At 44.8% G+C, this 24,701-nt stretch overlaps 1 protein-coding gene and 1 long non-coding RNA gene across 5 annotated transcripts in view; one reads left to right on the plus strand and one right to left on the minus strand.

Moving 5' to 3' along the window:
• NELL1 (neural EGFL like 1) overlaps window positions 1-24,701 on the minus strand; it is a 988,017-nt gene that overhangs the window by 700,731 nt on the left and 262,585 nt on the right. For all 4 annotated transcript variants that reach the window (XM_077287196.1, XM_077287197.1, XM_077287195.1 and 1 more), the window contains exon 5: window positions 9,907-10,003. In XM_077287196.1, coding sequence (XP_077143311.1) covers window positions 9,907-10,003 — 97 coding nt within the window. The remainder of the gene's footprint in view (window positions 1-9,906; window positions 10,004-24,701) is intronic.
• Window positions 1-24,701, plus strand: part of LOC143806544 (uncharacterized) — a 131,956-nt gene that overhangs the window by 26,836 nt on the left and 80,419 nt on the right. The gene's annotated exons all lie outside the window — the stretch shown is intronic.

Raw genomic sequence — 24,701 nt, forward strand, 5'->3', positions numbered from 1 at the left:
TTGTGAGCTATGCCCTTCTGTGACCCCCACAATTATTTTTTTTTTTTTTTTTTTTGGGGGGGGGGACAATTAAACCTTATGCTATGCCACCCTATGATTTGTATGTACGCCCCTGGTGACGATCCTCACAGCTTGTCCTGAAAGACACCAGGCTTGGGGTGTCAGTGAGATTGAGGTGGGTTTCAGGGAGCATGAGATGGGTGTCAGGGAGTATGGGGTGGGTGTCAGGAGGCATGGGGTGAGTGTCAGGGGCCAGCCTCAGTCTTTCCTCTTCTGCTCCCTGGATCACTAGTCTCAGACTGCTGCCACCTGCCCTCTGCTCTGGAATGTATAGTAGGACGATCAGGCAGGAGACCTGAGGAGCTGCAGAACTACAAAACTTAGGAGCTCTAGCTCTAGAGTCCTGGCATGCTGGGACTTGTAGTGACACAGCAGCTAGAGCTTGCTGAGTGTCATCACCCCGGGGTCTGCTTCCTTGTAGGGTCTGCTCCCTTGTGCCAACCATAGCCCAAGTGTTAGAACAGTATTGTGGCGCTCCCAGGAGATGGACATGTGCCAGGGCGGATGTCAGACCTTCTGCAGAACCCTGGATCCATCCCAGAAGCTGCCGCCCACCTCTTTACACTGTGCAGCCCTCCACCTGATCCATAGGTGAAGCCCCCAGGTTGCTGCCTGTCTGCACACTGAACCCCCTGCACCATGCACAGCAGGCAGGGAAGAGTTAACCATTACAGGCCAGCCTCGGTGCTGCCCCTTGTAACCATGCAGGGATCCAGGAAAGGCCGTACTGGGCCCCTGGCCCTCAAGGGAGGCCAGCATGATGGGGTCACGGGGAATGGCAGAGCCTCAGGGTGGGCAAGGGCAAGTCGGGGTTAAATAGTTTGCTTGGGCTGTGTACTTTTGAATTTGGACACAGGGGGGCGGGGTTTGGATGAGTCAGAGAGGAGCAAGCAGGGGGAGCTTACTGAGGGGGTGATTTGGATAAGAAACTGACAATTTCACCTCAGCAACGGCCACGCTCACCTGCTGGTCCGGTGGAGGCTGAAATCAATCCCCAGTGATGGACGTGGAGGCCTTATTGCAGAGACTGCGCGAACAGGCCAGCACACAGGGCACCGAATGGCTGCAGTAGTCCATCAGCAGCCTTCTGGACGGAGCGGTGACGGGACCAGCCCAGGTACCTGCAGAGGGACGCCGGCCGCGGAGGTCCAGACCTCCGGTGCGCTTGAGCCCCGACGTCACCCCTCAGGCCCGGCGCCGTATCAGGAGCCCCTCTAGGGACCCTCTGGCAGGAGACGCGAGCAGCGGTGCAGCAGCGGCCCGCGGCAGAGCCGGGAGGAATCCGGCAGCACGTCAGGGCCTGCAGCAGGGGAAAGTGTCGGCCTCCTCCTCGGCGAGTGTGACGCACCAGGTGTCGGGACCAGGAGCGGCGGGCTGCACCAGGTCAGGTGAGCCTGCTCGGCGCGGAGGAGCGGGCGCTTCCAAGAGACGGGGGCCTTATTCCCAGGCCTTTCGGCGTGTCGCATCTAACGGGCGGCGTTCTGCCGGCCCTGTCAGCAGCGCTCTGCCTGGGACGGGGCAGGGAGCTGGAGGGCTGACTTCCTCTAGCCAGCGCAGTCCGGGGCTGAGTCCATCCAGGGGGTCTGGTCATGTCACAGCTGCAGATAGGAGCACTTCCCAGCACGGGCAGCGCTACGCTGGCTCAGGCATCTTCACAGCGGCGGCGTCAGCAGCAAGGGACCCTGCACCTTCGGATGGCGTGTCACAGGACGGCAGTCGGCCGTTTGACTTACCCGGGGACCAATGGATGGAGAGCTCAGGAGAGGAGCACGTACGTCTGGCTTCAGGATCTTCGGCTGCCAGGTCCACAGCGCTCGGGCAGCTAGGTGAGAACAATCCTTTTCTTTCATGTACCCCTGTGTTAGCTCCCTCGGTCAGTGTTAAAAGGGATGTATTTATGGGGGGGGGGGGATAGGGCTATGGGGATCGGGGGGTTCAAACCTGGGGTCCTCTCCTTCTGCGGCATGGCTTGGGAATCCGGGGGAAGTTTCGGGTTTGAGGGTTTCTCGGGGGGGGGGGGGGGTTCACTGATATGAGTTCTAGGAGTATGTCGTCAGATAACGTGGGGAATGATGCTGCGGCGACGAGTGCCGCGTACCTTCAGTTACCGTGTCTGTTGCCAGTCAGGCAGGGGAAGCGTAAAAGGATACCTCAGTGCGTTTGGATGACGCGGCCCGTGGGGAGGTATACGTTTGTTTCGAGGGACCGTTGGGGGCACACTTAAAAAGTGAAACTGGGGATAAAATTTGGAAAGGGGAATACGTGGAAATATTCTCCTTATTACCACTAGAGCGTTTTCAATTGGACAGGCTGCGCAAAGATGATTTAAACAAAAAGAGGAGGAAAAAAAAAAAAAAAAAAAAGGCGTTTTAAGCTGATTCCTAGGACGTTTTCTAATTGGTTACAGGCATTCGCCATTTTGGCGAGTGTGATTGGTGAGAGGTCCCCCGAGAACTGCTCGGGGCTTTTTTTGTTACATGGATGCGATTTGGGAAGCTTATCAGGCTTACGGGGGCCAAGGTTGGCTCAGATACGATGAGCAATTCCGGCAACGGAAGGCCATTAGGCCCAGTGTTCGGTGGGATCACAAAGATATAGCTTTGTGGATGAAGGTTATGGTCCCGTCACGCTTCGGGTCAGGTAGCCAGTCGTTTCTTGGAAGTGCTGGGGATTCAGGGCAGTTGGAACACTCAGCGGCAATGCAGAGAGGACTGTGCTTTGCATTCAATGATGGGTCATGTAAATTTGGGGGAAAATGCAAATTCAAGCATGAATGTGCAACTTGCGGGGGACCGCACGGGTCATCCAAATGTTTTAAGGGTGGCAGACAGAGAAACGGAGACGGATCTGAAAAAAGGAATGACGCCAATTCGTCTGGACGTGATGGTGCCATTTCTAAATAGGTACCCTGATTCACCAGCTGCAGTTTTGTTAGGAGGTTTTCGGGATGGTTTCCGTATTCCATTCGTGGATGTGGAACATAAATTTTCCACAAAAAATTTGAAATCGGCTTTGCAATTTCCTGACGTGGTTGCAAAAAAGCTGTAAAGCGAAGTTAAATTGGGTAGGATGGCCGGCCCTTTTCCAGTGGCGCCTATACGCAATCTGAGGGTTTCCCCGTTGGGCGTGGTACCAAAAAAGGAACCCAATAAATTCTGATTGATTCATCATCTGTCCTTTCCGAAAGGGTCCTCAGTAAATGACGGAATTGACCCTCGGTTATGTTCGGTGATTTACACTTCATTTGATGCGGCTATGGATTGGGTGCGGGTATGTGGAGGTGGCGCACTGTTGGCGAAAACGGATATCGAAGCGGCTTTCAGGCTACTACCGGTTCACCCGGAGAGTATGCATCTCCTGGGTTGCTATTGGGATGGAGGTTTTTACGTCGATCACTGTCTCCCGATGGGTTGTTCCCTTTCCTGTGCGTACTTCGAAACTTTTAGCACCTTTTTGGAGTGGGTGGTGAAAGACGTGTCGGGCTTGAAATCCTGCATTCACTATCTGGATGACTTCCTGTTTATAGGCCCGGCTCAAAGTACCGATTGCTCGGTGCTATTGCACACTATGGAGAGAGTGTGCAAGATTTTCGGGGTTGCTTTAGCTCCGGACAAAACTGTGGGTCCAGTCACTGTTCTGAGTTTTCTGGGTATAGAAATCGATACCTTAGAAATAGTGTGCAGGCTGCCTGGGGATAAGGTCAGCGCTCTGAGCGAAGAGGTGTCTAGGGCATGTAGTGCTAAAAAATTGAAGCTGAGGGAGGTACAATCTTTGCTTGGCAAATTGAACTTCGCTTGCCGTATTATGCCGATGGGAAGGGCATTCTGCCGCAGGTTGTCTTTGGCGACCAGGGGCGTTCGATCTCCGATTCATTTTATCAGACTAAAGAAGGAATTGCGTGAAGATTTGGCAGTATGGGCAAATTTTTTGGAGAATTACAACGGAAAGTCTATCTGGATAAAACCGGTTGTGAATTCAGATGATTTGGGTTTCATCATTGCCGTGGTGGGTGATCGTGGTTTTGGTTTGTTTTTTCAAGGCAGTTGGTTGTTGGCTGAATGGCCTGGTTTCTGGCAGGAGCTACAGTAGGTAGGCTACAAAATTGGGTTCTTCCTCATTTGTTCCCTATCGTTGTTGCGTTGTCGTTATGGGGTAACAGTGTGCGAGACAGGAAGATTCGTTTTCCATGTGGGTCCGATGCGGTTGCCGTGGCGATAAATTCACTGTCGGCTGATTCACCGGCGGTAGTAAAAATTTTGCAGCGTTTGGTGTTTTGGGGCTTATCTTTGAATTTGTGGATTGTGGCGGAGGTCAGGTCGATTGCTTCTAACCCTGTCTCTGTTGCTCTTTCTCACTTGCAGAGAGATCGTTTTCGAGAATTGGTACCTCAGGCGGAGTCAACAGGCTGGGAGTGCCCAGCGGAGTTATGGAAGCTTCCTGGCGGGCAGTAGACTATCTGTTTCAGAATTCTTTATCGGCTAGGTCTTCGAGTCAGTATCAGCAGGCATGGGGTATTTGGGAAGAGTGGGGTGTTTCTTTAGGGGCGGGACTACAGGATGAGAGCAGATTATTGTTGTTGATCGGGCATTTTAAAGAGTCGGGTTGGTCCGTGTCTATACTGAACAAGTTGTTGGCGGGCATTGCATTTGGTTTCAAGGCTCGGGGCCTTAAGAACGTCACAAAGTCTTTTTTGGTAGTTCAGACGTTAAAGGGATGGAGAAAAGGTTGGGCGGTGAGCGATAAAAGACGCCCGGTATCATATGAGGTATTGTTAATTTTGGGCAATCAGTTAGCTTTGGTCTGTTCATCGCAATGGGAAATTATTCTTTTTAAGGTGGCCTTCGCATTAGCGTTCTTTGGAGCCTTTCGGTTAGGGGAGTTGGTCAGCCCCTCTAAAAGTACCAAAGGGGGTTTGTTGAGGGAAGACGTGGACGTGTATAATGATAGGGTAGTTATTCGGCTTCGATTTTCTAAGACAGACAGTCAAGGTAAAGGCTGTAAAGTGGTGTTATTTAAGGTGGCCGGTTCCCTGTTATGCCCGGTCCTGTGTGTCAATGCTTTGATGGGGATGGGCGGAGGATTGTGCAACCCCCTTTTGGTCCATGAGGACGGTTCCTTTTTATCTCGATTTCAGTTCATAGCGGTTTTTAAGAAATGTTTGATCGTAGGGGGAATTTCACCGGGGGATTACAGTGGGCACTCATTTAGGATCGGCGCAGCAACGGAAGCTGCCAGGAGGGGCCTGGGCGAGGAGGTGGTAAAAAAGATCGGTCGGTGGGAGTCGAGGAGATTCATTTCCTATATCCGCCCGAACTTGGTCTAATGGTTTAATAGTTGAGTTGTTTTTTTCTTATTGTTGTGTTATCTATTTAAGGCCGCGAGCACCGGCTGGTGTGGATCATGGGCCACTCTTTCGTTTTTTGGGCTGCTTTGCGGGCCGCAATTTGGCCAGACGGGCGGCAACTGGGGTTCTCAAGAGAGACAGCGATTCTGCGGTGGATCGGGAAACGCGGAATGATATGGAGCCAGCTTTTGCCGGAGTTCCACCAGTTTGTTCGTTTGGATCGAGCTCCGGATGTGGTAGTAATTCATTTGGGCGCCAATGACTTGGGCAAAAGGCCCTGTAGGGAATTGATAAAGGAGATAAAGTTCGACATTTTGAGACTTTGGGCGGCGTCTCCGAAGTTGTTAGTTGTCTGGTCGGATATTATCCCGAGGAAGGTGTGGCGAGGTGCTCGCTCAATTGAGGGGATAAATAAGGCCATAATAAAAGTAAATAGGGCGGTATCTCAGTTCATGGTGCGGAATGGGGCATTGGTAGTGCGTCATGTAAATTTGGAATCCGGAAAGGGCAAATACTGGAGGGCAGATGGCGTGCATTTAAATGCAATCGGGGTTGACATGTGGTGTCTCGCTGCTCAGGAAGGAACTGAGACTGGTTTGAAGGTTTGGAGGGACACAAATGTTTGAGGTGTCAAAACATTTATGTTGGTGGCGGGGGAGGGAGGTCCTCGAAATTGGTGGAAAGAGGAGAATGGCGGATTCTAAGGGGGGGACCTCTAGTGGTCCTGGACTCCCCCCGGAGTGGATTGCAAGTGGATGTGGTAGATCAGCCGGTGGAGGGGCTTTTTAAAGGATTTGGTAATCGGTTGGTTTGGCCGGGTTGGTCATTATCTGCCTCCGAGCTGGTGCTTAGTGGCTGGAGGCAAGACTAAGCCTGGAGGCCAAGGTACACAATTTGAATTTATGCAAGGTTATTTTTGAGGCTTCGAGGACCACCACTCCCTGGGGGGATATTGTTTACATGTTGTGTTTATGTTTAATAAAAGGCTGCTGTGGCCATTTAATCCAAATCCGGTGTAATGTCGTTATTCAGGAGGGGATCTTATGATAAGACAGTTTACGAGAGATCAGATGCAGTAAGTAATTAAGGTTAGGCATTTAAGTCAGTAAAGGCGGTCATGAGTCACGTGTACCCCTTACGTCATGTGCTGCTGAGAATTGCTCTATTTTTAGAAACATGGAGCTTGGACTCCAGGCTGCACCTACAGTCACTGTGTCAGGGTGATGAAGTGCAACACATCAGGCTCCAGCCACAAATCAGTGCAGCACAGAAAAGCAGCAGACATAACGCTCCATGTACAGGGAGACATGCTGCTGCTGGGTGATTTCCTGCCCCTGGACTGAGGAAGGAAGCTTTCAGCAAGACAGCGCAGGTCGGCAGTGATTGCAGCCTATACTGTAATACTAATTACAGGCTGCGATCACTGCTAGTGCCGCAGATACTTACCCTGGACCCTCGCTCCCAGCAGCTTCTCCCCAACATCTTCGGTCATCGCAGCCCACAGCAAACAAAATGGCCGCGATCTCCTCTCACAGCTGTGACCCAGCAGCTCAGTGGGCGTGCCCAAGTCACAGCTGAGAGGCAGGAGGAGCGGCCTTAATGAAAGATGCGGTCGGAGTCCGACCGTTGGCTCCTATGCCCATGGCTGCCGTAAGTGAGGAGTGCAAGTGTCGTGCCCAGACACTTACACCCACACTAATGAAAATGGCAGGTTCCAGTGGCAAAAGTAAAAGTGAATAAATAAAAAACTATGAAAGTAGTACATTCACTTTTGTATTAAAAATAATTGATTATATAATCAATAATTATTAATACAAAAATTAAAATCACGGCACCTTCCTTTTAAGACATAGGGGGATTGCCTAATAAACAGGAAATCCTCGCATGTGTAGCGGCTGTCTAAACAACGCGAATCATGCAGCCGTGGGGTCTCGAACATATTATTTGAGCTCTCCCAAGATACTCGGAAATCACGTTATCCGAGCACGTTCACTCTTCACAAGTGGACACCTCTATTAACATACGGTACTATTTTTAAGAAAAGATGAAGAAAGTGGTCACCAAATGTTCCTAACAAAACTTATCTTGGAAGAAACCAAAGGAATGAAAGGAGTAGAAATCAGAAAATTAGAAAATATTTTGGGAAATTTGAGCTTTTCCTACAAAAATGTGAATTTTTGCTGATCCCTCCAAAGCTGGTATTGCCGACCAAAACTTAAATGTTGACAGCTAGTTTTAGAGGAGCCACACTTTATATTTTCGGCACATATAGCTGGACAGAAGGATCACCTAGCTCTAAACACAAGAAGAGTAAGCCCATAAGGAGGACAATTACTGAAGACCTACCTGATGTACGCACATATGGAAGCTTATTGTGTAACATGAGGAATAACACTTTCTGCCCAGTATATTACCTGCATCCTGTATTTATCACCAGTTTTCCTCACTGCGGAGCCTAATTTTCGGTCGTCTCTGAGCTACTGGGTGATTATCTTTTATGATGTCTCCCATACAGAGCAAAGACAGGCATGAGGAATTCCTGCTTTCAAGTCTCTATGCAGCAAATGATAAGAAGTAGCCACATAAAAGACACTAAGCATGCATGATATACAACAACACAGCTGTGTAGCTGTGAATCCAGCACTGAAGTGAGATAAAACATTTGATACAAGCTGCAGTGTCTGCTGATTTCTCACTAGGCCGAGCGCTCTTCAATCTTCCTCCCCCCTTCACACTAAAAAGGTTTTAATAGTAGCTGTGACCTGATAGTGAGTGTGTCTGTACTGCTTTGATAAAGTTGGATTTTACTAGCTTTTCAGAGTAAATGATGAGTTCAGGACACAGGGGAAGAAATGACTCATAAGTGGAGAAATAAGAAGAAAGACTAGAGGAATAGAAAGAGAAGAGGAAAACCAGCAACCCGATGGCTTGATGCTATCAAGATAATGGTGGAGAAGACCCTAGGCTTTCACAAGATTGATCTTCCTACAGATCATTCATCCATTGAGATAAAGTCAAAGGCCATTAAAAAAATTAGCCTGATCTATTAATTTATGCACAGTTTATTGAACAGACAGTGACTACTTACTGATCCAAAGAACTGAGGGAGAAGAGGAAGATTTCAACAAGATGGATGAAGACTATCATGATTTCATTAACCTGTCATTGAGGGAACCAACGACCAGACCAGACGGACCGACCATTACTATAATTGCTCAAAGCTTCATAATCACCATTCAATCACTATGCTCAATCATGATCCTCATCCATACATAATTACTACCAATCATGATTATCATCATCAGAAACAAAGAATCTATGGATCTACATTCTGTGGAAAAAAAGTCAACAGATGCACCTTATCCAGAAGTTGTAGATTCTACAAATACGGGGAGTGTTGCAGAGTGCGGGATTGTGAGGGTATGTGCACACGTCCGGATTTCTTGCAGAAATTTCCTGAAGAAAACCGGAAATTTTCTGCAAGAAATCTGCATTTTTTTTTTTGCGTTTTTTTTCCGTTTTTTTCGCGGTCTTTTTAGCATTCTGCAAGCGTAATTAGCTTGCAGAATGCTAAAGTTTTCCAAGCGATCTGTAGCATCGCTTGGAAAACTGACTGACAAGTTGGTCACACTTGTCAAACATACTGTTTGACAAGTGTGACCAACTTTTTATACTATAGATGCAGCTTATGCAGCATCTATAGTAAAAGATAGAATGTTTAAAAATAATAAAAAAATGGTTATACTCACCTGCAGACAACCGATCTCCTCAGCGGCGTCCGTTCCTATAGATGCTGGTGTGGTTCAGGACCTTCGATGACGTCGCGGCTTGTGATTGGTCGCGTGAGTCACATGAGTGGTCACGCGACCAATCACAAGACAGCGACGTCATCACAGGTCCTGAACCACACCATCTATAGGAACGGAAGAGAAAGCATGCACCGGAGAGGCGGGAACACTTCGGGGGCCATCAGAGGGTGAGTATATCACTATTTTTTATTTTAATTCTTTTTTTTACCAATTATACGGTGCCCAGTCCGTGGAGGAGTCTCCTCTCCTCCACCCTGGGTACCAACCGCACATAATCTGCTTACTTCCCGCATGGTGGGCACAGCCCCGTGCGGGAAGTAAGCAGATCAATGCACTCCTAGGTGTGCGGAATCCCCGCAATTCCGCATTTTTAATGAACATGTTGCTTTTTTTTCCGCGATGCGATTTTTTCACGGAAAAAAATGCAACATTTGCACAAAAAATGCGGAATACCCTGTAAATAATAGGAGGCATATGTAAGCGTTTTTTTCGCGTTTTTATCACATTTTTATAGCAAAAAAACGCGAAAAATACTGAACGTAAATCCTCAGTAATAAATTCAATATTCAGTATCATCAGCATCTAATACTGTATCTGTATCAGCAAGCATAGGGCCAGGCTTTAAAAAAAGCTCTATGCATTGGATGACATTTTACTAAAATTGCGCCAGCAATGTCTGGACTATGGTCTTACCTTGAAAAACCCATGTTTCCTATTTCGCTGTCCAAGCCACAAGCTGCTTCCAGGTGACAGGTTTCTCTCTGGAGGATCAATCACTCGCTCATAAATCCTAGGAAACAAATAAAAAAAATAAAAGAAATTGTGAAATATTCTTAAAGGTTAAAAACATTCCAAAAATTGTGCAAGCAAACACCTTATGTTACAGCCTATGAGACATCAACATGGCCTGTAGAATGTGACAGCGAGTGCAAACCTACCATAGACCCACCACACATGCATATCATTCATCTGCTGTAACCGGGTTGGATCTTTGTGATGAAAACAATAAAACATTGAGATTTCTGCCAGATCTATAGATTCATTTTAATGAAGGAAAACCACACACATAAAGCTTAACATGCTCATAGAGACACAGTAATTAAATTCCAGCATTACAAGAGGACAGAGGAAGGACTATGGAAAATCACAATAATTTATGGAATCACCGATGTTCAAGTGATGCAACCAAGTAACATCTCCAGTTTATCATATATATCCAAACCTTCAGAGAGTTAATTTAAAGAACTACTGCAGTCACATAAGACAAAGAGTTATGAATGTGAAAGAAGTAGTATAGTAGTTATATTCTTGCACATGGGGGAGTATTATCCATGTACATAATTGTCTAAGGGGTACTTCCATCTTTCTGTCAGCAACTTCCGTCACGGAATCCCGCGTCGCTGATTGGTCTCGCCAGCTGCCTGTCATGGCTGCCGCGACCAATCAGCGACGGGCACAGTCCAATTAGTCCCTCCCTACTCCCCTGCAGTCAGTGCCCGGCGCCTGCATACTCCCCTCCAGTCAGTCAGTCACCGTTCACACAGGGTTAATGCCTATGCAGCATCAATAGTAAAAAGATCTAATGTTAAAAATAATTAAAAAAAAACAAAAAAAAAAACCCTGCTATTCTCACCTTCCATAGTCTGAGGATGTGCTCACGCCTGCAGGTTCCGGTGCCAAGGATGCTATGCGAGAAGGACCTGCCATGATGTCACGGTCATGTGACCGCGACATCATCACAGGTACTGCGCACATACCAACCCTCGGACCGGAAGCTGCCGCGTGCACCGCACACAGGCGACAGGACTACAAGGGGCCCTCGGAAGGTGAGTACATGTTTATTTTTTTAACCTGTGACATACGTGACTGGCCAATATACTACGTGGCTGGGCAATATACTACGTGGCTCTGTGCTGTATACTATATCACTGGGAAATATACTATGTAACTGGGCAAAATACTACGTGGCTGGGCAATATACTATGTGACTGGGCAATATACTACGTGACTGGGCAATATACTACGTGGCTGGGCAATATACTACGTGACTGGACAATATACTACATGGCTGGGCAATATACTACATGGCTGGGCAATATACTACGTGGTTAGGGAATATACTACGTGGCTGGGCAATATACTACGTGACTGGACAATATACTACGTGACTGGGCAATATACTACGTGGCTGGGCAATATACTACATGGCTGGGCAATATACTACGTGGCTGGGCAATATACTACGTGGCTGGGCAATATACTACGTGGCTGGGCAATATACTACGTGGCTGGGCAATATACTACATGGCTGGGCAATATACTACATGGCTGGGCAATATACTACGTGGTTAGGGAATATACTACGTGGCTGGGCAATATACTACGTGGACATGCATATTCTAGAATACCCGATGCGTTCGAATCGGGCCACCATCTAGTAGTAGTTATATTCTTGTAAATAGCAGTATTATAACTACTATAATAGGGGCAGTATTATAGTAGGTATATTCTTGTACATAGGGGCAGTATTATAGTAGTTATATTCATGTATATTCTTGTACATAGGAGCAGTATTATAGTAGCTATATTCTTGTACATAGGGGCAGTATTATAGTTGGTATATTCTTGTACATAGGAGCAGTATTATAGTAGTTATATTCTTATACATAGGGGCAGTATTATAGTAGTTATATTCTTGTATTATAGTAGTTATATTCTTGTTCATAGGGGCAGTATTATAGTAGTTATATTCTTGTTCATAGGGGCAGTATTATAGTAGTTATATTCTTGTAAATAGCAGTATTATAGTAGGTATATTCTTGTACATAGGGGCAGTGTTATAGTAGTTATATTCTTGTAAATAGCAGTATTATAGTAGTTATATTCTTGTACATAGGGACAGTATTATAGTAGTTATATTCTTGCACATAGGAGCAGTATTATAGTAGCTATATTCTTGTACATAGGGGCAGTATTATAGTAGGTATAGTCTTGTACATAGGGGCAGTATTATAGTAGTTCTATTCTTGTACATAGGAGCAGTATTATAGTAGTTATATTCTTGTACATAGGAGCAGTATTAGAATAGTTATACATACTATAAGTATTATGGTAGTTAGTTATACTGTAGTGTCAGGCATTAAAGGAGTGATGCTGGTAATTATCACTCGGTTCATGTTGTTATAGTTTTGTTTTTTATGCTTTTTTTTTTAATAATTACTTTTTGCGTGTTCAGTTGTTTGCTAAAAAATGTTTTCCTGCAAGTCTGACATTTACTAAACACTTTGAACTAGATGCATTATGACTTTGGCAGCTTAAGAGCAGGATCCTGACAAATATGCGCCATTACGGTCATATCAGTTTCCAATCATCCCCATATTTTATTTAGCCTCTGCCTTCATTCCCAGGAAAGGCAACTGAAAGATGACGGCGAGGGCAACATGTCTGCCGTCTCTGGGCTCCAGCACAATACAGTAGATGAAAACAGTTTTGTGCATGTGAACTGTGCGTGATGCACCGAGCCTTAACCCTTAAGTCCTAATAAGTTTTATTCTCACTTAGTTTTGCACTTCAGGGCACTTCTACATTCTCGCATTCACTTCTTTTTAAAAGAAGTTAGTTAATTCTGCTAATTGCAGGTTTTACTCTTCCTAAGCCTTATATGTTAATTGTCACATCCGGAGCTGCATTCACAATTCTTCTGGTTTAGATCTGGGAATATTTGCATGGTAATGTTGGAGTAGTAGTTTATTTTCCGCAGACTAATATATGGTTGAGGTTCAACACAACAAACCTCACTATGCACAGCAGCAGAGCATGGTCTGTACGGGTGCTGAACACATAAGGACCTGTAGAGTTATATAGCAAGTGTTAAGAGTCATAACGGAATTTGTAGTATAAACCATACATGTACACTTGCATGTTTTGGGATCACTGACCATCACCAGCCTCAGGCACACTGGGGCCATGACCAGCTTTGGGGTCACTGGGAACATCACTAGTTTAAGGGGCATTGTTGCAGTCACCAGCTTAGGAGGAACTGTGGCTGTCGCCAGCTATGGGGGCACTGGGGCCGTCACCAGCTTTGGGGGCACTGGGGCAATCACCAGCTTTGGGGGCACTGGGGCCATCACCAGCTTTGGGGGCAATGGCTATGGGGACACTAGGACTGTCACCATCTTTGCTGGCACTGTAGTAGTCACCAATTATGGGGGCACCAGGACTGTCACTATGGGGGCATTGTGGCAGTCATCAGCTTTGTGGGCAAAGTGGCTGTCTCTATTTTTGGTGGGCTATGAAGCTATCAGTTTTGGGATTACTGTGATGAACGGCTTCAGGAAAATGGCCGCCGCGATCTCCATCTGCGCACGCGCGGCATCCCGCGGCCATTTTCCTGAAGCCCCAGGCAACAGAGCGCTCCATCTGCGCACGCGCCGCCCCAGGAAGATGGCCGCCGCCAGCGATAAAGCGCAGATCGCGCTTTTTCTTCAGCTGCGCAGTGCATTCCTCTGTAGGGCATGCGCAAACCACTACGCCACCAAAGGAAAGATAAGCAAGATCTGGGGGAGAAGAAGCGATTTCACCACGCCCATTTGACCAGACCACCTTGATTGACAGGCGAAAACAGCGACTTTGGTAAGGTATTTCGGCAGCATAGGTGGGGAATCAGGGTACACAAAATACACTATTGTAATGCACAGCTCAGGCCCTATTTAATGGTATTTTTATCTCATACTGAAAAAACGGGGTGACAGGTTCCCTTTAATACTCTGATGATACTGAGGTCACGGTTATTGGTCGATGGATACTGTAGATTGCGGTGTGCGATGTGACTTCATGCATAGGGAATAGGTTTACAGACGATGTGTGGGGTCTGCTGAAAATTCTCAAAGTACCGTATTTTCACAAAAAAATAGTCAGATATAGAAGTATCCAGCCTGGTTTAGGTTACAAACTGAATGCTGCTATGTCTCCATCTCTGAGAAAAACAAAAAGTGCACAAGGAGGGAAAATGTGAGTTTAAAATTGTACTAATCTTTCACAATCTGAACAAAATCACCATTATTCATAAAACGCATCAAAGGAAAACTGAAGATCCCGCCATGTCATCATTTTCACACATATCAGTCGATAGTTTCTGGGAAATTCCACCTTCTCAATCCATAAACACAAACATCAAAGCCGAGTGAAACGAAGAAATATTGAATTTGGATTTATTCTGCTTAGTTAAAAGGTCTCGGTGTTCTGCAGGGCAGGAGAGCGCGCCGCAAAGATTACAAAGCTAAATTAACCCTCGACACCATTCAATATTTTCTACAGATGGAGGTCAGGAGATGAAGGAGAAGCGCAGAAGGCAAGATGTATGACATAACAACAAAATTTAAAGGGGTGCTCCAGTTTGGAAAATATAAACCGTATACTGTATATGGAAAGAAGCATGAAAAAAATCTTACGTCATAGCAATTACCCGTAGCTCGAATATATTTTAGAGAACAATATGGCACATCAATCAGTTGACTCAAAAATACCACTTTGGTTTAATTTTTTTTTTAGAATTTTTTTCTTACCACTATTTCTAAAATTGTATATTAGTGTATATTATACCTGACCACGGACAAGATAAAGATTCCCAACTCACATCAGGACTACAAGATACCAGGTACATTCAGCTGCGTCACTTCTAATGTGGTGTACCTAATTATTTGTACTAAATGTCCAACTGGGGGTCTGTATGTGGGGGAGACAGGGCAAAAGCTTAGAACAAGGATGAACTCTCACCGCCATACAATAAGAGAAAAAAGAATGGATCTACCTGTGGCAATACATTTCTGTCTCCCAAATCATAACATTATGGATATGAAATTACTTGTACTAAAAGGTAACTTCAAATCACAGAAAGACAGGAGAGTCTGGGAATATAAACGGATGACGACCTTTGACACTAACTGCAGGAATGAATGTGTCATATGGATTTATGTCTTTTTACATCAACTAATGAACTTGCCCATCAGACCATGTGGGGTCATCACAACAGAGACCCTAATCACAGGACAATAAAACAATCCTTATCTAAGAATTGGCCCAATATTTATGGACATAACTGTATCACCCATGGTAATTCTGCTTCATGTCACCTGGCTTATCCATGGTTTTTTTCCCCCTCTTTTTTTTTTCTATACTATGTTGTGCATAAATATGTGCTTCTTCAGAATTTGTTTTAGTCTTTGCCTGAAGAGACGTATGTAGTCTCGAAAGCTTGCAATTTGTTACCATCTTTTCAGTTAGCCATTAAAAGGTATCAACCACTGAGGACTCTCAATACTAAATATTTTTCTATCTACTGGCTAACACGGTACCAAGATATATTTCTTTCCTGTATATTATACCGTATTTTGGTAATTTTTTTACTTTTTTTTCTAAATTCAAGAAGCATATTTTTATACTTATTTTACTTTAATAAGAGCTGTCTTTAGGGTTTTATTTTTGACATTTGCTAATAGTAAATGCTAGACATGCAGAATCTCTCCTGGAAGGCTACGGTTAGGAGGAGGGATACAGCTGATTATTTCATGAGCACATAGCTAGTTGACTATCAGACGTACCTTGTCTCCATTTCCAGAATCTTAATTTACTCAAACAAAGGACAACCTTCCCTCCCGAGAAATTTACCATTGCATATGAGACTGAAAACAAAGTCTCGTTTGCTCCCTATCCTCCTCTTCACGCGGCTCACCATCTGCCACATGTTGGAGCATCATGGAGATAACTCAAGTAGAGCGGTTCCGGCACGTCTCTATTCACATTTTATTTATTTATCCGGTTCTATAAATGATTCATTACATACACTGCTGAAGACCGGACTGTCAATCTTCAGGCTGCAGCCTTAGAAAAATCAGATGATACAAAGAATTGAAATGAAATGATCCCTGTGGATCTGGAGGAAAATGCTTCTGGTGGTGGAACCTTCACTTTTTTGCATCTCAGAAAATCCCTACATTTCGAGAGGATATAGGACCCTGACACCACTCTTTGAGTCTTTAGTCTGTCACTTTTCAGATTGTCCTGGGTACACTGGGGCATCCGTTATCAGAGCTCTATAATAAAGCTGAGGACGGGGTGCAGCATTGACTAGAGAGATCAGCTCCTCTCTCAGCAGGACACAGAGCATGCTCACTACATTCTCCCATAGAAGTCAAAGCGTTAGGTCTTATGATTAGATTTCTGCTTTATAACAAATTTGTGAACTGCTCTTTTCAACTCAAACAAGAAGGTTACCCATTGATCATCCATTATTAAAGGGGTATATCCCCTTAAAAATCCAAAGTTATCTCCTACTTAGCATTGCACTTGGATTTCTCCTATAAACAATGAATGGAGCGGCGTTGCAGCATGCACGCCCCAGTTCTCGGGATCCGGTATGAGACCTCAGTAATCCATCACCTACCCCCCATATTCAGAGATCACCCTTCTATAGAGAAGAGGCTAACAGATTCTAGGAATAGTCCTTCCAGAACCCTCAATAGATCTCCTACCTTTCGCTAATAGAGGAGAGGGATTTTTTTAAATGAACACACAAATTGCCTCTTTAGGGAAGAGGACTAGAACTCTACTGCTATCCTTTGGAAGTGTCAATCCTAAAAGTCAATATTGACCCTTTAACAAGCCTTGCCAAACCATAATATCAACTTAAATACACGGTGTTTCAGGATGTTGTCCATTTCTGACGCAACAATTTGCAAATTTAATTTAACAGAGGAGCATTACATGGCTTATAAGTTTCCTTACACTGGCATGCCAGGCATATCACCCTCCACAATTCCCAGTCAGAGCCCTCATATAGCCAGATTTGATCTCATGCTTTGCACTGAGGAGGGGCAACACAACTGAAACACTTGTCTACAAACTGCGATTATGATTGGACTTTTATCATATGGCAAGGTTTATTAAAAGGTCGATACTGATTTTTAGGATTATTACACCCAATAGGTAGGACTAGAGTTCAAGTACTGTTCTTCCCTGAAGATGTTATTTGCATATTTAATTTCCCAGAGGAGCAGCATTGCATGGCCTACAAGTCTCCTTAAGGCCCCGTCTCACTAAGCGATTTACCAACGATCACGACCAGCGATATGACCTGGCCGTGATCGTTGGTAAGTCGCTGTGTGGTCGCTGGGGAGCTGTCACACAGACAGCTCTCTCCAGCGACCAACGATCAGGGGAACGACTTCGGCATCGTTGAAACTGTCTTCAACGATGCCGAAGTCCCCCTGCAGCACCCGGGTAACCAGGGTAAACATCGGGTTACTAAGCGCAGGGCCGCGCTTAGTAACCCGATGTTTACCCTGGTTACCAAAAAAAACAAACAGTACATACTCGCCTTTCGGTGTCCAGGTCCCTTGCCGTCTGCTTCCTGCTCTGACTGAGCCGCCGTACAGTGAGAAGTGAGAGCACAGCGGTGACGTCACCGCTGCGCTCTGCTCTCACTGTACGGCCGGATCTCAGTCAGAGCAGGAAGCAGACGGCAAGGGACCTGGACACCGAAAGGCGAGTATGTACTGTTTGTTTTTTTTGGTAACCAGGGTAAACATCGGGTTACTAAGCGCGGCCCTGCGCTTAGTAACCCGATGTTTACCCTGGTTACCCGGGTGCTGCAGGGGGACTTCGGCATCGTTGAAGACAGTTTCAACGATGCCGAAGTCGTTCCCCTGATCGTTGGTCGCTGGAGAGAGCCGTCTGTGTGACAGCTCCCCAGCGACCACACAGCGACTTACCAACGATCACGGCCAGGTCATATCGCTGGTCGTGATCGTTGGTAAATCGCTTAGTGAGACGGGGCCTTTAGACTCTCATCAAATTACATTAATAGAAATACTCTTAAGAATACAAAGTAAGTTCCAACATATACTCCAGTCACCTCCAGTGCTGCATATAGGACTCTGTTGGCTGCTAATAGTGTCTGCGACATGACAGAAAATTTAAAGCAGCTTATCTGATGGAAGCCCCACATCTCTCTGATACATGTTTTGCACAGAAAGTGGGAAGCAGAGAGATATGGGGTCTTGCAAGAGGAATTCATTAGAACTCTGAATGCAGCTTTAGAGGTGATTGGAGATTGAGAAAAAATAAGTAAAACATTGTGCAACACTGTAAGGGTTAATTCAGGTATTCAATTTTCAATTCCTAGTTTGTTTGTTTTTTTACACATGGCACTCGTACCTGTGATAGTCTATGGGGTCATTCACAATCACACAGAGACATATTTTGTTACATGATTTGGATCAAAATTGGCAATGCAAGTCTATGAGTCCGTGAAATAAAAAAAAATTGAGTGTGGTCCGATTTTCACAATGCTTTTGTTTTTTTTCACTCTACTTACAAGAAAAACTGACACCCTGGTCAAACCCTGGTGGAAAAATTGGACATGTAAATGAGACGTTACATTTTGTTTTCTCCGGGAATAATGGGCATTTATGGGGTAGTGATGTAGACTAAAGAGCTGTACACGTTTTAGAAGCTGGCCCCTAGGGATTGCAAACAACCCGCTACATGGTTGTACCAGTGTGCAGCACTAGGTGGGGGTCCTCAGGGGTAGGGTTATAGATAAGCAGGAGACAAAAGTGGATTGAAGCCGTAACCACTTTGCTGAGAACTTAAGTAAGTGCCTGCAAGCAACACTGGACACCTAAAGAGAAATTTAAAATTCCGAGAAACTCATTTCCCAACTGAGCTCTCAGCACAAGCGGCAAACAAAACTCATCTACATATAAAAGAAATCCGGGCAGGAGCCCTCTGGCAGGTCAGTGGAGGACGGTGGCGGAGCTGCCACCAGGAGCGAAGTCAAACACTAATTCTGAACTCATTATTATCATAGACAGAGAAAAAAGGAGTCTGAGCTCGGGATGATAATTCTCCTGAAATACTCTGCGCTGCTGGAAACATTGCTAAGATTCTAAAATTAATTGCTAAAGTAGCAAAAATGATTTTTAGAACAGAGTACGGTAATTTTATGGAGCCGGCAAGATGGACACCCCCTTTAGTGGTTGCCCAACACGGTGGCACTTTTGGCCGCCCTCCAAGTACACAACCGGCTGATCACTAGCAAGGGTTAAGATCAAAGTGATTCTCGGCTTTATAATTCATTTACGTTTTATGTTTCCACTGCTCAAAAGAAAACCAATTTTCCTTGTGTAAATTTGGAGACGTCCCGTTATCTCTACCGTCTGCAGCTCCGAATAAAAACCCAATTTAGATAAGAGCTCCGGCTTTTGCTGCAGGACTCCACGTCTCGTCGCCGGTCGCCGCCATTGATGTCGCTTCAACGTCTTTATGCAAAAAAAAAAAAAGTTTGTGTTTTAATCTGAAAATTGTGATATGGCAAAGAGCCACAGCTCAGGAATATTAAGGAGCAGAGAAACGCTGCGCTCAGCACGTTCAATTATTGAAGCCTCCAGCTCGTATATTGGGATTTCACAGTCGTGATAAGAAAAAAAAAATCATTGGTGGCAAATTTTATTATCAAACACATTATAAAATGAATAAATAAATAAAAAAGGTGAAGCTTTTATCAGCCCTACTTCATCCTCACATGCGTTATGGGCCCTTTAAGAACTTCTGACTGGCTATGATAAAGAAATTAATTAGTTAATTAAAAGACGCCGCTCCACAGACGCAAGGTGCAAAGCTCCGGCTTGTAATGAGAATTAACCCCGCCAGCGCTGCAGCTCTTCAAAGTGCAAGGAACAGGCGTCCCGTACATTACGCTAATTTCATAATGTGAGAATCATTTACATTAATTATTTGACAAGGCTGACAACCAAGAAGAAGCGCAGATAGTATGATTTAAAGGAGCGGTGCAGGAAATGACATAAGAAGAATGACACTGGTGACTTAAACTGTGCCGGAGTATTACATGTGATAAGCTTAGATACACAGCTTAGCACCAAGCTTTACTGATGATAGGCGTAGGTTAAGGACATAGCAGAAAAGTATCACACGTGATAGGCTTAGATTCAATTTGGCAGGCAGTATCATACACAATAGACCTACAGTCATGGCCAAAAGTATTGACACCCCTGCAATTCTGACAGATAATACTCAGTTTCTTCCTGAAAATGATTACAAACATAAATTCTTTGGTATTATCTTCAATTAATTTGTCTTAAATGAAAAAACACAAAAAAGAATTAAGCAAAACATTGATCATTTCACACAAAACTCCAAAAATGGTCCAGACAAAAGTATTGGCACCCTCAGCCTAATACTTGGTTGCACAACCTTTAGCCAAAATAACTGCGACCAACCGCTTCCAGTAACCAATGAGTTTCTTACAATGCTCTGCTGGAATTTTAGACCATTCTTCTTTGGCAAACTGCTCCAGGTCCCTGATATTTGAAGGGTGCCTTCTCCAAACTGCCATTTTTAGATCTCTCCACCGGTGTTCTATGGGATTCAGGTCTGGACTCATTGCTGGCCACCTTAGAAGTCTCCAGTGCTTTCTCTCAAACCATTTTCTAGTGCTTTTTGAAGTGTGTTTTGGGTCATTGTCCTGCTGGAAGACCAGCTGAGGGAGACCCAGCTTTATCACACTGGGCCCTACATTATGCTGCAAAATTTGTTGGTAGACTTCATAATGCCACGCACACGGTCAAGCAGCCAGTGCCAGTGGCAGCAAAGCAACCCCAAAACATCAGGGAACCTCCGCCATGTTTGACTGTAGGGACCGTGTTCTTTTCTTTGAATGCCTCTTTTTTTCTCCTGTAAACTCTATGCTGATGCCTTTGCCCAAAAAGCTCTACTTTTGTCTCATCTGACCAGAGAACATTCTTCCAAAACGTTTTAGGCTTTTTCAGGTAAGTTTTGGCAAACTCCAGCCTGGCTTTTTTATGTCTCGGGGTAAGAAGTGGGGTCTTCCTGGGTCTCCTACCATACAGTCCCTTTTCATTCAGAAGCCGACGGATAGTACGGGTTGACACTGTTGTACCCTCGGACTGCAGGGCAGCTTGAACTTGTTTGGATGTTAGTCGAGGTTCTTTATCCAACATCCGCACAATCTTGCATTGAAATCTCTTGTCAATTTTTCTTTTCCGTCCACATCTAGGGAGGTTAGCCACAATGCCATGGGCTTTAAACTTCTTGATGACACTGCGCACGGTAGACACAGGAACATTCAGGTCTTTGGAGATGGACATGTAGCCTTGAGATTGCTCATGCTTCCTCACAATTTGGTTTCTCAAGTCCTCAGACAGTTCTTCGGTCTTCTTTCTTTTCTCCATGCTCAATGTGGTACACACAAGGACACAGGACAGAGGTTGAGTCAACTTTAATCCATGTCAACTGGCTGCAAGTGTGATTTAGTTATTGCCAACACCTGTTAGGTGCCACAGGTAAGTTACAGGTGCTGTTAATTACACTAATTAGAGAAGCATCACATGATTTTTCGAACAGTGCCAATACTTTTGTCCACCCCCTTTTTTATGTTTGGTGTGGAATTATATCCAATTTGGCTTTAGGACAATTCTTTTTCTGTTTTTTCATTTAAGACAAATTAAATGAAGATAATACCACCAAAGGAAGAAACTGAGTATTATCTGACAGAAGTGCAGGGGTGTGAATACTTTTGTCCATGACTGTAGATACGTTCCTTAGCAGAGGCATTATATTTCATAGGATTCAACACTCGCCAGAAAGCAGGACTGCAAATTATGTATCCAAGCCTCTCATGTGTGATACTGCCTTCCAAAGTGTATCTAAGGCTATCATTTATGAAAGTGTGTTTAGAGTCTTATAGTAAGGTTATATCTGAACAGGCAGTATCACACATAATATGCTTAGATATATGACTCAGACACTATTACAAATGCTTGGTTTAGATACATAGGATAGGATAGGAATGGAGAAATAGAGAGAAAAAAAAAAGACAGAAAAAGATAAAGAGAGAGATAAAGACCAAGGTCACACAATGTATAAAAATATGAACCATGTTTTAAGGCCGAGATATGCAGAAATGTTCATGAACAGTGATCCGTATGTCATCAGTATTCAATGCGAGTACGCAATTTTTTCTCCAAAACATATCCGTATGGCGAGATTTTCTCTCCGGCTTGCAAAATGGATATATAATGGATCCATGGCCTCAAATATTCGTTAAAACATATATACAGTCAGACACAGAGATATATATATCAGTGAGACACATACTGTATATATATATTTATATTTCATACAGAGCTAGATAGCAGAAAAGCTTAATGTGTGTGTTTTGTTAACCCATTCCTACTATTGGATTAATAATGGACAGGTGTCTTATTGACACCTCTCCATTATTAACCAGGCTTAATGTCATCTTACCACATTCGACAGGAAATCATCTCCCAATCTCTTCATACCAGGCACTGTCCTCCCTCCCCCACTGCATCTAGTTCACTCTCTGACTTTGAACCAGTTACTGAAGAAGTAGTAAGCAGGCTCCTTGCATCTTCTCGCCCGACCACTTGCACCAGTGACCCCATTCCGTCACATCTCCTCCAGTCCCTTTCCCCGGCTGTCACCTCTCACATAACAAAAATATTCAACCTTTCTCTCACTTCCGGTATTTTTCCCTCCTCATTTAAGCATGCCATCATACATCCATTACTTAAAAAACCCTCCCTCGACCAAAACTGTGCCGCTAATTATAGACCTGTCTCTAATCTTCCCTTCATCTCTAAACTCCTGGAACGCCTGGTCCACTCCCGTCTTACCCGCTATCTCTCAGATAACTCTCTTCTCGACCCTCTTCAATCTGGCTTCCGCTCTTTACACTCTACTGAAACTGCCCTCACTAAAGTCTCTAATGACCTACTAACAGCTAAATCTAATGGTCACTACTCCATGCTAATTCTATTGGATCTTTCCGCAGCATTCGACACTGTGGATCATCAGCTCCTCCTCACTATGCTCCGCTCCATCGGCATCAAGGACACCGTTCTCTCTTGGTTCTCCTCCTATCTCTCTGACCGATCCTTCACTGTATGTTTTGCTGGTTCCTCCTCCTCTCACCTTCCCCTTACTGTTGGGGTTCCTCAAGGATCAGTCCTAGGCCCCCTCCTCTTCGTATACTGCCCCTATTGGACAAACAATCAGTAGATTTGGGTTCCAGTACCATCTCTATGCTGACGACACCCAATTATACACCTCTTCTCCTGCTTTCACTCTGACCTTCTTAGAAAACACCAGTGATTGTCTTACCGCTGTCTATAACATCATGTCCTCCCTCTATCTGAAACTGAACCTGTCAAAAACTGAACTCCTCGTGTTCTCTCCCTCTACTAACCTACCTTTGCCTGACATTGCCATCTCCGTGTGCGGTTCAATCATTACTCCAAAGCAACATGCCCGCTGCCTTGGGGTCATCCTTGATTCCGAGCTTTCATTCACCCCCCACATCCGATCACTGGCTCGCTCTTCTTATCTGCATCTCAAAAACATTTCTAGAATTCGCCCTTTTCTTACTTTCGACTCTGCAAAAAACTCTTACTGTTTCTCTTATTCATTCTCGTCTGGACTATTGTAACTCTACTAATCGGCCTCCCTCTTACCAAACTCTCCCCGCTCCAATCTGTCCTGAATGCTGCTGCCAGGATCATATTCCTCACCAACCGTTACACCGATGCCTCTACCTTGTGCCAGTCATTACACTGGCTACCCATCCACTCCAGAATCCAGTACAAAACTACTACCCTCATCCACAAAGCACTCCATGGCTCAGCACCACCCTACATCTCCTCTCTGGTCTCAGTCTACCACCCTACCCGTGCCCTCCGCTCCGCTAATGACCTTAGGTTAGCATCCTCAATAATCAGAACCTCCCACTCCCGTCTCCAAGACTTTACACGTGCTGCGCCGATTCTTTGGAATGCACTACCTAGGTTAATACGATTAATCCCCACAGTTTTAAGCGTGCCATAAAAACGCATTTGTTCAGACTGGCCTACCGCCTCAACGCATTAACCTAACTATCCCTGTGTGGCCTATTAAAAATAGAAAAAAAAAACAAAACACATAATCAGGTTCCTTGCATCGTGTTCTCATATACTTTATGCAGTTAATAGCCCTCTGTGTCTGTACTGCTACATACTTAGGCTGTTAACTGGTTCATGCAGCTTTACATGAACACCCGAGCCTTACACTATGGCTGGTCCAAATAACTAAAGCAATTGTTACCATCCACCTCTCGTGTCTCCCCTTTTCCTCATAGTTTGTAAGCTTGCGAGCAGGGCCCTCATTCCTCCTGGTATCTATTTTGAACTGTGATTTCTGTTATGCTGTAATGTCTATTGTCTGTACAAGTCCCCTCTATAAGTTGTAAAGCGCTGCGGAATATGTTATATTATTATTATTATTATATCTTACAATAGCAAGGTGACATTAACCCCTTCTTACCCCATATACCAATGCCACAGGGCAGTGGGAAGAGAGAGGCTAAGTGCCAGAATAGGCGCATCTTCCAG

This window comes from Ranitomeya variabilis, chromosome 2 (genome assembly GCF_051348905.1).
Source record: "Ranitomeya variabilis isolate aRanVar5 chromosome 2, aRanVar5.hap1, whole genome shotgun sequence".
Taxonomy (NCBI): Eukaryota; Metazoa; Chordata; class Amphibia; order Anura; family Dendrobatidae; genus Ranitomeya; species Ranitomeya variabilis.